Source organism: Marmota flaviventris, chromosome 4 (assembly GCF_047511675.1).
Source record: "Marmota flaviventris isolate mMarFla1 chromosome 4, mMarFla1.hap1, whole genome shotgun sequence".
Taxonomy (NCBI): Eukaryota; Metazoa; Chordata; class Mammalia; order Rodentia; family Sciuridae; genus Marmota; species Marmota flaviventris.
Window position 1 is genome coordinate 157315262 of NC_092501.1, and position 14089 is coordinate 157329350.

The 14089-nt window shown below is 42.1% G+C and overlaps 1 protein-coding gene across 2 annotated transcripts in view; it reads right to left on the reverse strand.

Moving 5' to 3' along the window:
* The window catches only part of Nalcn (sodium leak channel, non-selective), a 281091-nt gene that overhangs the window by 48019 nt on the left and 218983 nt on the right, over positions 1-14089 (reverse strand). For both annotated transcript variants that reach the window (XM_027938884.2, XM_071610798.1), the window contains one exon: positions 13032-13105. In XM_027938884.2, coding sequence (XP_027794685.1) covers positions 13032-13105 — 74 coding nt within the window. The remainder of the gene's footprint in view (positions 1-13031; positions 13106-14089) is intronic.

Consider the following 14089-nt stretch of genomic DNA (forward strand, 5'->3'; position numbering starts at 1 on the left):
CTAGAATGACTTGAAATTCTTACTGTCTTCTCAGAATTAAGCTTTTGGGGAAAAGACTGTGTATCTGCTTCCTGTAACTAAAACAGCAGCTTTTATGATACCAAGTATGTACTTAAGTACTTAAAAATGTAGATGAAGGTAATTGTGGCGAACGTCCATGAAAAATCAGTCAAATTCAATGAATGTAAATGCATTAGTGGAAACAAACCCCAAGCTTAGGAAACAGCAGAGACCACTTTGGGATAAAGTCCAAGTCAACACTTCATTGAAAAACAGAACTTAGACATTGACAAGAAGAGATTGTGCTTATTTTAAGGACTAGAACGACGCTGTGTAAGAGGATGCATTTGTAAGTTGAGGTGAAAAAGTAAAACACAATCTCGTGTTTATGTATATTTAGCTATTTCTTGACCAAGGGACTGAAAATTGTGAAGCTATTTTGAGGAAATCTATTTGGAGGACCTGTTATTGTGGCATCCCCTGCCATCTGTGTGAACCATCAAGACTTATCCTTCAGCCTTGGTCTTGGGAACTTGTCATTCTTGGATCACAAGAATCTCCCCCAAAGCAGGTAAGACCATTAGGCCTCAAATATAAACACATCCAACTCTATTGTAACACACCTGTTTGGGTGCAAGGACCTCTGCTATACGGGAAATAGAGGAGGGTGACTGGTTTGGGGCAGCATGGTTTAAGAGCTGCTGGTCGTCTGCCCAACAGCCTAGTCTGAGAACACCTGGCATTTTTGGTGTCCCTGAGTGGCCTCTATGAAACCTGTAGAGACCCCTTAGAGAGGGCCTGCTCCTCTCTGATTAAACAGGGAAGGCCCTCTGTAGAGACCACAGCCTCACCATGAGCCCCTTCCATCTCTTTCCACAACAGCATGGTAAAGTGTGCTAAGAAAGTCACCCTTTTCCTCTTTTGATTCAGTTCATTCCTTCTGCATCTACAGAATTCAGAAAATAGTATAAAAAGTGCTGGAGTTTCACGTACATGTGAATCACACAGTCTGTTCTCTGGAAGACTCATTCATTGAGGGTGTGGAGGGTCTGGTTTTTAGCTCTATCCTGCAATCAGAAAGCCTGAGCTTCAGCCGACTAAGGCCTCCTGAAATGAGTTATGGCAGACACATTCACTTTAACTTTCTTTCCTACCACTTTCTTCTATGTTCAAACTACCATTTGCTAGAATGATTTCTGAATGGTTAATGGGGGATGCAGGAATAAAACGCCCACTAACTCTAGGTGTTTTCATGAGCATCCAGCTAAATCCTGTAACCAGTGACATTGGAACTCTCTTGGAGCCCAGCATCAGCTCCACCACTGCTTACTCAGTAGGAGGGTCTTGTCCTGAGCAGAGCTGCTTGTCCACCTTCTTGTCCCCTGGAGCTCCGAAGGCAACCTGGATTCTGAGCACAGTGAAGTCAGGCCCATCACACCCCACCCCAGTCTCCATGTTGGAAATCAACTGGGCACTATAGGCTTCCTTCATGGCTGCCCCTGACTCTCTCTGATCACCTATCTGGCCCCCACCCAGTGTGCTGCCTCCACATGCATGCAAAATCAGAGGTAAACAGTCTCCGTCTACCTTCATCAGTCTCTTGTTGAGTACAGGACAAATGCTCTGATACGGATTTTCCCACTGAGCGTGCTGGGGCTTTCAAAACAAGAAACTCCACAGATAAATGCTGGGGTTCTTTAGCAGAAAACTAATTAGCAAATTGCTAACTAAACAATTGAGTGAAGGAAGTGGGGTGCATATGAAAGGAACTGCATTTGAAGGTCCTGAAGACTGTTTTCTTGGTACAATGGAGGGATAGTATTAAAACTAAAAAGGCACTATGCACTCTCTTTCTATTTATCTTTAATAATTTTCCCATAAAAGAACCAGTGATGATACAGGTGAGACCACTTTGTATAGAAATATAAATGCCTCTAAAAACATGTGGGAAAACCTACTTCCATATAGAGAAGACCAGTTCCCTGATGGATGAGGAGATTCCGCAGGTGGGGAGGTAAGTCTGGGCTTGGCTGGGAGCAGGAGCACAGTGTTGAGAAGGTGGCTTTGCAACCCTTTGGCCCCTTATAATACTGCACGGAAAAGGGCAGAATGACTGCCACATCAGCACGTTTCTGCCACAAGAAGCAGCCTCACACCTAAGCCATTGTCACACTTTTTGGTCATGAAAAATATGTTGTTATTTTGGAAAATAGCAGAGTTGTTAGAAAGTTGTTGACTTCAATTGGACACAGTCAGATTTCCTAAGGGGTTACATATATTCTAATGTGCCAAGGCTCAGATGCATGCTAAAAGTTTGCTTTAGGATTTTTGGAAGTAAATATGATTTATTATATACAAGTATATATAGTAATCCAAATTATAAAGTTTGATACAAATGGGTTCTGATAGGTGACATAAGGGAGGGATGAATATTTCCCCTGCATGGAAGCACTAAAAAAATGATGTGCGATATTCCATGTTCCTGCAGCGCGCTGGTAACCATGCTTGTCTAATGCTTCCAGTATTTTGTCATCATCAGTCAAACCCCTTAATAGTCTGTGAGTTCTTGAGGGACCTGTCTATCACTCATCCTCGAACTCCTAGGAAATCCAGTTCCTGGCACTCCAGCTGCTGATGGGAAGACTGAAGAGGCAAAAAGGCTAAGGAAGGTGTTAAGGAGAGGAGAGGGCAGGAGGGGGCTCGGCAGACCCCTGGAAACTTGCAGGTCCCATGGTTCAAAGCACACAGTACGTTTGCAGTGTAGCTGCTGATGGAATGTTCTGCCTTTGTCTGGAAGCCTAATGGAGAAGAAGAGTTGAGAGACCAAAGGTTTAGAACCGCGCTTTCTGACCTGGCTTAGCTGTGGACCTTAGGCACGTATTGTGCATTCTCTAAGTCTCCTCTCTCGTGTGTAAAATGCCGAGAACAGTGATTCCTTTCTTACCAACTTCACAGGGAATTGGGAGAAGCAAGGTCATTGTGGATCACAATATTTTGGAAATGCTGGTGCTTCATCTAAATGTTCAGGTGCTGGGATTTCCTTCTCTGCTTGGCCCCACGTCGTGGTTGATGATGACACCTTTACAGAGCTTTGAGGACTGAGCAAGCAGGTTTGACAGAGGGGTGCTCCGGAAGGCCAGTCTTCCTGCTCTCTGATCCACAGTGATGGTTGCTGGAGCAGGTGCTGCAGCCACTTTCGGTAAACACACTGTTTTCTGAGATGAACAGCCCAATACTATCCTGGTAGGCAGGTTTCTGAGACTCCCTCCAGTGACCTCCACCTCTTGGTTTTCATGCTTTTGTGTAATTCCCTTCCCTTGCACAGGATTTAGTGACTTGCTTCTAAGAAACAGAGGGCAACCATGATGGGACAGGTTAGGGAACACTGGGATATCTGGGTCTCTGTCATTGACGCTCCCTTGTCCTTTATTTTTTTTAATGATACTAGGGGTTGAATCCAGGGGTACTTGACCACTGAGCCACATCTCCAGTCCTTTTTATTTTTTATTTGAGCCAGGGTCTCACTAAGTAGCTTAGGGCCTTGCTAAGTTGCTGAGGCTGGCTTTGAATTTGAGATCCTCCTGCCTCAGCCTCCTGAGCCCTGGGTTTACAGGCCTGTGCCACGGAACCCTGCTCTCTCATCTTCTTGCTTGCTCTAGGAAGCAAGCCACCACATTTTGAGGGGCTCCATGGAGAGAGCCACTTGTTAGAGGTCTCCAACTAAGAGCTTAGGAGGAACCGAGGCCTTAATCTAACAGCCCATGAAGAACTGAATCCAACGACTCAGGGATACAAAATCAAGCAGCTTCATAGGAGATCCAAAGCTAGAGAAGCCGTACACGATACCCAGACTCCTGACCACAGTCTGAGATGGAAAAGGTGTTTGAATGGTGTTTAAATCACTTAAGTTTTTGAGTCATTTGTTATACGTTGATGGGTAAATGAAGCAATTATTATCATGGTCTCAAACCCATCAACTTCCTAATGCTCTTCAGAAAGAGAAAGACAAGCTCAGTGTGGCTTGTAAAGCTCTCTTTGTCACCCTCTAATCCCACTTCTAGTCTCTTCTTTTACAAGAAGGCCCCTCATCTTCTTCAGGCCATCCTCCGGGCCTTTCATTCTTCACATATACCATGCTCAAAAGAGCTTAAGGGAGCAGACGCTATCTTTAAAATTGCTCACTATTATTTCCCAGCTCTTGTACACAATAGGCGCTCAATAAATATCTGTTGAATGAATGAACCTTGAAATGCTATGAAAATCAAATATTTTAATTTCTTTCTTATCACTTTATGCTTAGGAAGTATGAAAATAATTGCAAAGAAAACAGCTTGTGTCTAGAGTACGCTGCTTAAAAGGGAAGTTGAATGATCTTAATTTTGTCTCTAGTTAGAATACTGTGCCACTCAAGATTAACAGGCTGTGTGCCTACAAGAGATCAGAGCCCAAGACAGAAAGGAAAAAAAGTCAGACATTGCTTCTTGCAACTAGAAAATGTGTAAATCTTTATCTGTGCTGTCTGTCAAAGCTGTTGGGAGAATGTGAAACCAACATGGAGCAGAGCCTCAAGCAGATGAATTCCTTCCAATTTTCTACATTGGAGATTCGATCCATCGCTGAGAATGTGGTCTCCATGTATCTCTTCTTACAGGAATCTGCTGGCAAGCTGAAATGGTGAGTGACTCAGGACTTGAGACTTTTCGTATTTTACCCAACAAATGAGATGCACACATCATTAGAACCACACAGTCATAGACTACCCAGAAGAAGCACTTGAATATTCACTTAAGTTATATTTTGCCACTTTAAACTTTCATTAGTATTTAGATGCCTTTTGGTCTCACAGAAGGATTTAAAAAAAGCACAGATCCAGGAAGAAAATAGTCATTTATTTTCTGCTCCAAGAAAAAGCAAAGCTAATGGTATTGCAAAGGCATGCTGTGGTCCTCTGGGGGCCATCTTGGTCTTCTCTGGGAAGGACACTGTAGTGTGAGCTCCAAGGCCGTCAATGTCTTCTCTCCATCTCTTCATAGTGGCAAGTGACAGAAGGCCAGTGTCTTAGAAACTCCATCTAGTGGCTTAAGAAAAAAGGGTCTACCTGCTTGGCCCCTGGAAGTGGGAGGCACATGGCTCGGAGTGTCTGGTGAAAAATAATGAAGTCTTTTGTCTTGTGTGCGTGAGGACATTCTCCACCCCACAGGCCTGTGTAATGTCTTTCTTCCTGCTCCCAGGAGGAGAATTACAGCCAGGCATTTTCCTTTTCCCAGTTGGGGTTAATGTTATGCCCCCTCTACCTTTGAAAGGAAAACAAGATGAGGACCCCTGATGATGATCCGAATGTGGGAATATTCTTCAGCAAACACACATTCCCAGTTGCAAAAATATTACCCCTGGTTTCTTGCCAAGCCTTTGAAAAAAACATATGAAAGATTGATTCTTTTTTTCCTCCTCCTCCTTCCATTGCCTTTGTGCTATGGAATTTCAATTGCCCCTTCTATGACAGCCCTATATATATATATATGTAATCTTTTATGGAGGCTGAGGAAAGAGAATCATGTCTTAAGAAATTGTTTCTATTTTCCTTGACATTTCTCCATCTAAAATATTTTTAAATTGGTCCGACGATGATGTTTATGAGAGATCTTTGGAGCTTTATTAGCCCTTAAACACCACTAGCTGTTCACAGAAGCAGTAGCAGGGGTCCTCCTTTCTTTCTTTGTCTTCGTGGCTTCTTTCTTAATGTTCCAGAGCAAGGGTGTGGGAAAACCCACACAGTCTGTAAACGAAAGAGAGAGGCCTGCAAGTCTCCAGTTAGTTTCACTATATAGAAAAGTTAGATTACGGGATGTCATCTGGTATTAGATGCAATTACCATCTAAGGGAATCACAAGGTAACTTTGCAGAGCGTTGCATTGGGAGGAGGAGTTGCTTAATTCTTGAGCTCCCACGAGGTAAAATACTTAGAAGTATTGTTGGATGTTGGTCAAGGTAATGTAATCACATCAGCAGACAACAGGAAAATAGCCCTTCCGTGCTCATTATGTAAACTAGGACTGTGTAACCATTGAGAGAATAGATGATGAGTATTTCCTGGAAATGGCTCTTACCTGACTCCGTTGTGATCATCCAAAGTAGAGACAAGGTGGGTGCTAATGGGTGAGCCCCAGGTAATGGCCTCTTGCTGAGATGAGGAAAAAGTTGTATCTTTATCAGAGTGAACACCCACTCCTTCCTGAGTATGCCGGGTCCTGAGTGCATGCATGTGGCTCTTCAGTGGCACCGGCTGGTCGGTTCGTCCTAATCTTAAATTATTCATCAAAACATTTTTATCTACAGATATGCAAATACACAGGTGACCAGGACTGCACTGTATACTGGAAATAAACCTTGACTATTTTATCTTTTGCACATGCTATAAACAAAAAAGAAAATCAATCTGTGGGAAATCCTTGCCTTTTACCTATTAAAATTCAGCAAATACAATGTCTGAAACCCTACACTGTTCACTGGGGGTCACATTCAGTAACTCAAGAACTGACTCAGAAATGTGTAATGGAAATGCGAAGATTGAATTTTTACTATAATAAAAGTGAATTTTTGCCAATGTTGCAGAAGCTACACTAACCAACATTTGGATGGATATGTATTGTATTTTTCAATGACGTAGCACTTCATAATCCAGTGATACAACAGTAAAAGCAAGAACCTTGTTAAACTATCTTCTCATCACCACAGCTCTGTCTCTCCAGGATGTCACAGAGTTGAACTATTCAGCGCGTGGCCTTTTCAGATGGACTTCTTTCATTAGTAGTAGGCATCTATGTTTCCACCATGTCTTTTCATGGCTTGATCAGTCCTTTCTTTTCAGTGGTGAATAATATTCCACTGCCTAGATACCATCTCACTACAATTGGTGTACTCATTCACATACTGAAGGACATCTCGGATGTTCCAGTTCTGGGAATTCATGAACGAAGTTGCTACAAACATCTGTGCATATCTCTGGAGACATTTCTACGTGTGTTTATCTATGTACATGTCTATGGGGACAGTTAAAAGATCAGTGTATGTCAGGAGGGAGAGATGAATAGGTGGGGGATGGAGGTCTTCAGGCAATATAATACTACAGTGGTAGCTATATGCTATTTTGCATTTGTTCAAACCTGTAGAAGGTACAACTCCATGAGGACTAGCTAATATAAATTATGGACTCTAATGTTCTTGGTGTATCAAAGCAGGTCCCTTGATTATAAAAAATGTACCACTTTGATAGGGACTGTTGATGGTAGGGAGAGTGTTTCTGTGTGGGGTGGGAGGTATATGGGAAATCGTTATATCGTCACTCAATTTTGCACTGAACCTAAAACTGCTCTAAAAAAATAATGTTTATCACAAATGTTTTTTTTCCTTGAATCTCTTTGCTAAAATTCATAGTAGGCCTCCTAATCCACAGGGCTATTATATTCACTTTTGGGTTTATTTAAAAATAATCTATAAATAAAATACTCTCTCAATAAAATATAAAATATTTTGATTACTGCAATTCAGATACTAGTTAAGGAAAATCTGGCAAATTTCATTTTTTAAAATGTATAGTGATTTCAAATATATTTAAATAATATATATGAAGCCTTTGTGGTCAATAATAATAATTCTGTTCAAATGATAAATAAGAGAAAAACTAACCTCACATATTATATTAATTACCCTTAACAACAGCACTCAATTAAAGAGTATTCCTTAGATCTACAAAAATTATCACAACAAGTGCATGCCAAGGGAAATTATGCTGTAAATGGAAATACCAGAATGCCAGTGTCACGGAGACTGGACACTCAGCAAGGTTATGAAGATACCCCTAGCTAATGAGGTTCTCATGGCTGGATGGAACTTTGGAAAGTAATGTACACGTTTAATTATTTTATTTTGACATTTCCCTATTCACTGAGCCTCGCAGGGATGATAATGCATTTTTGCTCCATTTCAGAGCTTTGAATTAGAGGAAGTCTCCGTGGAGGTAGTGGGGCATTGAAAACACACTGCTATTTATTTTTGATTTCTTCTGATACAGAGAAAAGGTCATTGCTGTGTGAAGGGAGCCTTCTTCAGTGGAGCTGAACGGCAGAGTCTAGCAACTTTGGATTTTATAATTGAGACAGTGGAACATCCTTCCTCTCACAGTGTTCAGCACAGATGTCTGTCTGGCCACTGGGTCACCTTCACCTAAGCCCTGCAGCATTCGCAAGATGTGCACAAATGGCTCACCATTTTCTCATCAAAGTGTTCTCAAGTAGAGGCAGAAATTCTATTTCTCGAAACACCATTTTTTTGAAAGTTATAACTGCAAGAACATGAATTAAAGATTATTATGCATAGGAATAGGTGACTCCATCAAAGAGTGACATACATTCTCAGACTCCAGGGCCTTTTCTCTCTGAGACTTTCCTTCGTGGATGGAATTTCCTGCTTGTGGTAATGTATATAGACATTTTTTGCTGAAATAATATGAATCCTATTTCAACTGGAAGATGGATATTGGCAGTGATTCCCCTGAGGACGGAAACTCCTGGCAGCCCCACAGCTTAACCACTGGGAGAGAACCGAGGCCTCTACATCAATGGGACTTCACGTGGAGGAAGGTGACCTGCTACTGCTGGTGCTGTTCCACTGTCAGCTGCAAGCGCGTCCCCCAGATCCATTCGTCTGAACTACAGCTGCTGGCGCAGGCCTCTCCTCTAGACTGTGAGTCGTTCATTCCCCTGGTCAACCCATCACCTAAAAGTAACTGGATCATCAAGACTCCCGTCAAGGTGCTTCTCCCTGGGGCCCAGTAATGCTGGGCACTTCTGGAGGTTGTTTCTAAGCCTCAGTTGTACTTGTTTTTTAAAGGTAATGCACATACATAGTTAAAGACCAAAAGGCCCAAAAGGAAAAAAAAAAAGTGTCAGGAGCAGGTACCTGCTGCCTGGTGTGCGTGCTGGACAGCCCCAGAGTCTGCCACCAGCTCTGCAGCTTACCAAGCCCTTACACATTCCCAGCCCCGAGCTAGAGGCATCCGGCTGTTGGAGCAGTGGTCTGCACTGCAGGAAGAGCTAAATCTCACCCCGCCCACTCAACAGGTTAGTCAGGTGGAACTTTCTGGAAAGTCTCCTCCACAAGGGCAGATGGGAAAACTGAGGGTGAGATCAGGGAGTTACTTGAGGTGACAGAGGAGCAAGAGAGACACTGCCCAGGGCTCTGGGTCAGGCCTGGAGGCACCCTGGTCTCCCACCTTCCATTGAGTGAACTGAGAGTTCACAGACAAAGTACCAGTCCACACAGACAGGCTCTGCACACCTCGCCGCAGGGATCTGCCTTGTTTTATTTTTCCCCAAATCCTCGTTATTTTGTGGAAGTTATTTTAAAGACACTAACATCTCATACTGGCTTAAAGTTACTTTATCTGCACCCAAATCAGGACAAGTGCCCAGCTGTACCAGAATGACTCAGGGCAAGTCCTTTCCCAGGTCTCCCTATACTTTTCTTACCTGTCGCTTGGTGAGAAACCTTCAGAGACACTAAAGACAATAATTCTATGAAGGAAAAAAAACATCTAGGAAAGTTGAGGACAGGACACTACAACATTAGACTCTGCCAGACTTCCTTTACGTGAACCAGGGCAGATTCATCCACCAAAAGACCAAACTACATCCTGTCTCTCAGCCCTTCCTTCCTCTAAGAGTGCAAATGGTCCCAGAAGAGGCCACTTCCAGGTTCCCCAAGGGCCCTGGCAAGGTTTAACGGGTGGAGGGAAAGGAGAGCCCAGGGGCCAAAGGAGACAGTGAAAGAAAGCACTTCTTACTTTCCCGCTGTGGCAGGCATCCGTGTCAGGGCCCTGGGGCTGTCACAGATGTTTTCTTTTCTTCTTTCAATTTTCCCCTTATTTTTTTTTTAATTAGTTGTTGTTGTTCCTGGGAAAACAGCGTACAGCAATGCCCAGGGCCCCAATCTATTCATGACTTTGTAACTAAGGGATTACGCCAGGAGGCAGGTACGATGCAGGTATCGTCATCATTGTTACTAACATTACTACTAGGAGTAGAACTAGTGAAGTGGTAAAAGATAGCTATTCCCCAAAAAGGTATCAGTTTACAGAGGCAGCAACGAGGAAACCATTTTTACAAATGAAACAGGAGGAAATTTTCTAAAGAATCAAATTTGTATTTTGAATAGATTCTAGTTTTTTTTTCCCCCCCCCCCTCAAACTGTAGCCTTTTATGTCCGGTAATTCACAGGGCAAAGTAGCCAAGAGCGTAAGGAGTTCTTCTCATTTTGAAGTGTGTGGGATGTCCTAAAGTACTTTGTATCTGGGTATCCCTCAAATCATACAATTGTTGGGCAGGTTTGAGGGGGGTCCATATTCCCTAGGGTGTTTTAAATGTTTTCTTCACATACACCATAATTTTATTCCCCCCCCCCCAATTTCCTAAACTTCTGTACCTTTAAAAATGGACTATTAAGGGCTGGGATTGTGGCTCAGTGGTAGAGCGTTTGCCTCACATGTGTGAGGCAGTGGGTTCGATTCTCAGCACCACATATAAATAAATGAATAAAATAAAGGTCCATCGACAACTAAAAAATATTTTTAAAAGTTGCCTATTAAGTTTCTTTACAGAAGTAAAGAACGTAATTTCTGGCATTACGATGTATTGAATAGGATTTTTAAGCAAACATGGACCAGTTTCATCCTTACAATTCATTCAAATGTGTGACGTTGGGCACCTATTGAGTCATTCTTCATTGTCAAACTAATCAACAGAACCTGTTGGAAAAAGTCTAACTTTTTTTTCAAAGCAAATGACATGTTAACCTGTTCCTTGTGACAACTCTGTGATCTCAAATGCCTGACTCTAAGGTAGGTGAAGTCTGGAAGGAAGCTTCCAATTAAAGGTCACCTGGAAAACAATAAGGCCACGCCTCCTGGCGACAGCCCCGAGGGGCCTGCCCCTTGTGTGGCTGTCCAGAGAACCTCAGTCCCTGTCCCATATCGTAGTTCCTGGAGGGGTGAGTTTCACCATTCTCTTATAAACTGATGGAGGTAAAGAAAGAAAGGGGGTTGTTGTCAACTTTCTGTCCCTGTGACCAAAATTACCTGAACAACTTAGAGGGGGCAAGATTCATTTTGGCTCATGGTTTAGAGGTTTCAGTCCATGATCAGTTAGCTCCACTGCTTTGGGCCTCAGGTGAGGCCGACATGGTGAGGGAGGACATGGAAGAGGAAGCTGTCAGCTCATGGAGCTGGGAACTAAGATAGATGGATGGATGGATGGATAGATAGATGATGGATAGACACATTGACAAAGAGGAAAAGGCCAGGGACAGGAGATAGTCCTTAGAGGCATGTCCCCAGCCACACCTCAGCTGCCTACAGTCAACACCTCCTCTCAGTAGCCCATTCAATTCATTGATTCATCACATGGGTTAATCCACTGGTGAGGCTGAAGACTGCCCAAATCCCCTCTCTGCTCACTGCTTCTCTGGCAAACAAGCCTTCAACAATCAAAGTTCTGGGGACATCCCAGACTCAAATCATGACAGGTGGAGAAGGAAAGCAGCAGACTGGTTATAAGGAAGTGTGCCCGGGGAAGTGAAGCCTGGGGACATGTTTCTCACAAGAACCTGTGTCTGCCTCTGCCTGGGAAAGCCGCGGGTACCCTAGGTACAGCTCCATCTCTGGATGGCAGTTGTTCTGGACCATTGGGGAAGGTCAGGTGGGTCCTCTGTCGGACTCAGAATATTGCAATTCCTGGGGAGGGTTTCTTCCTACTGAGAGGACCAGCACATTTTTCTGTAGAACCCTATCATAAACAGGTGAGCTTGAGTAATGATTCTGGAGATTGAAGCAGTCAAGGCAGACCTCATGGCATGTCTCCATGGTGACAACAGGGTGGGGTGACCAGCCAGACAGACTAACTCAGGTTGGGACCCAGACTGTATATTTCAATGAGACCTTTCACATTTATCTCTTCATATTTTGTGGTGAAGAGATAAACCCTAAGTATTTATTCTCATTTCGTAAAAGTTACTGCAACTCTGTGCATGAATGTTCACCAATGGAGAGGGAATTCATAGGACACAGTCTTCATTAGGTAGAATTTTTGTTTTTTTGCACACAAATTTCAGGTAACATTAAAATGCAAATATAGTTCTCATATATACTTAGCTTAATTTTCTCGTTACAGGCGTCTGAGTTACAGTAATAGACAGTCCAGGCAAATGCTTTCATGACCTTTCCTAGTAATGAACCTAGTACACGAGTCTAGCTTCTTCCACTCACCACGAGTTCCCAGAGACTGCCCTGGTATGATATGTCCGTTCACCTTGTCAGCCCTCCTACCTTCAACTCCAAATATCTGGTTGTGCCATTTACATGTGTCCACATAATATACGCAGCAATAAGTGATATTCCAAATGCATATGGATTTTATACTGATCATGTATAATACTCTGTATTATCACATAGCCTTATATGTTTAAATAAGTTTAATTTTCCTTATTGATACTTCACTTCAAGACAAGTTTTAGAAGTGGCATTAAAATGACATGTTTTCATAAGCATTCTAAGATGGGTATGCTTTCAACTCTTAATAGACTTTTAATAACTTGATTAATAGATTAAAAATCATAATTGCTTTAAAAGTCTGACTTGCTTACCATTTTTTTTCCAGATCATGATTTTTCCTTTATGTATCACAAAAGAGGCTATAAGAATAATGGTTATTTAAATATTTTTATAAACGTTTTTATAATTTATGTTTAAATACATGAAAGAAAGAAATGGCCTAATTTGCTAATGAAATACTACTTTTTCAGGAAAGACATTAGTAATGTTGTTGACATTGTATATAAGTGTATACTTGCTCAAACCTACTATCTAACAGAAAGTATGTTTGTTGATCCACAGAAAATTGAAAATTGGTTCACTTAAAAAAACCTCTTTTTCCCTTAATTCTACGTATGTTTGAGCATATATCAACACTTATTGGTTTTACCTTAAGATTTTAGTGACTGCAGTCTCCTTTTCCAGAAGGTTCCTTGCTCTGATGCTGAAAACAGACTTGCGAAGCTGAAAATTATAAAATCATAATTTTAGTTTCGGAATGTAAAAGAATAACATACTGAAAAATCATTAGAGAGATGACATTATCAAAACATTAAACATGTTTTTCACTAAAGCTTCATTACGTGATTATTCTACAATTTCATATTCTTTTCTATTTTCGTTTTCATTGGAGCAAAACTGTAAAGAATCTTGTGGGGCTGCATTTCCACAGCTGTGGGATGATGCACAGGCTGTGTGTCACTGGTAATAACGCTGCCCTTTCTCTGAAGAAGTTCTTTGGTTTCCAAAGAACTTTATGTGAGACTAATGTTGGACTCCTCATTCATTATTACTTAGAAAAATGTTTTCCAGTCCACAATCCCAGTGCTTAGCCTGGGATCCAATACTAATCTGAACACTAGTTTAGGAGTTGCTTTGTCTATTAGCACAGGAGCAAATGAGGGAGGCGTTCAAGGTTTCCCCCATGCTAATGCTGGTAAAACTATTCCAGAGAAGAAAGAGAACGAGAAGCACACCATCACGTCTTTGGGTAGATTCCCAAGAACAAATAACTTGAAAGTGTAACTCCAGCAGTCAGACTAGACAATGACCTGCTCGTTGTCATGGAGGGATAAGGTTTACTCAGCACTTTGCACCATATTGGTGACCAGTGGAGATAAAGGGTGGATGGGAGCCAGAGTTCTTGGACTTTAGAATTGAACAGCCCAGTAAGGCAGGACAGAGCAGGACACTTGATGTCATTAGGGAAAAGTACAATATGGTGGATGGCCAAGAACTGGACAATTAGTACAGTAGAAAAGATGAGAGGAGCTTTGCACTTTGGCTGGGGGACAACAAGTGTCTGATAGAGTTAGCAATGACTTTACTGAAGAAGTGGGAACGGACCTTGAATAACTTCTACAGGCAAAGGTGGCAGTGGTTAAATTCATAGATGTATGTACCAGGCAAATTAATTTGGTGCAAATTCTCTATGTGAGTGTTATGGTA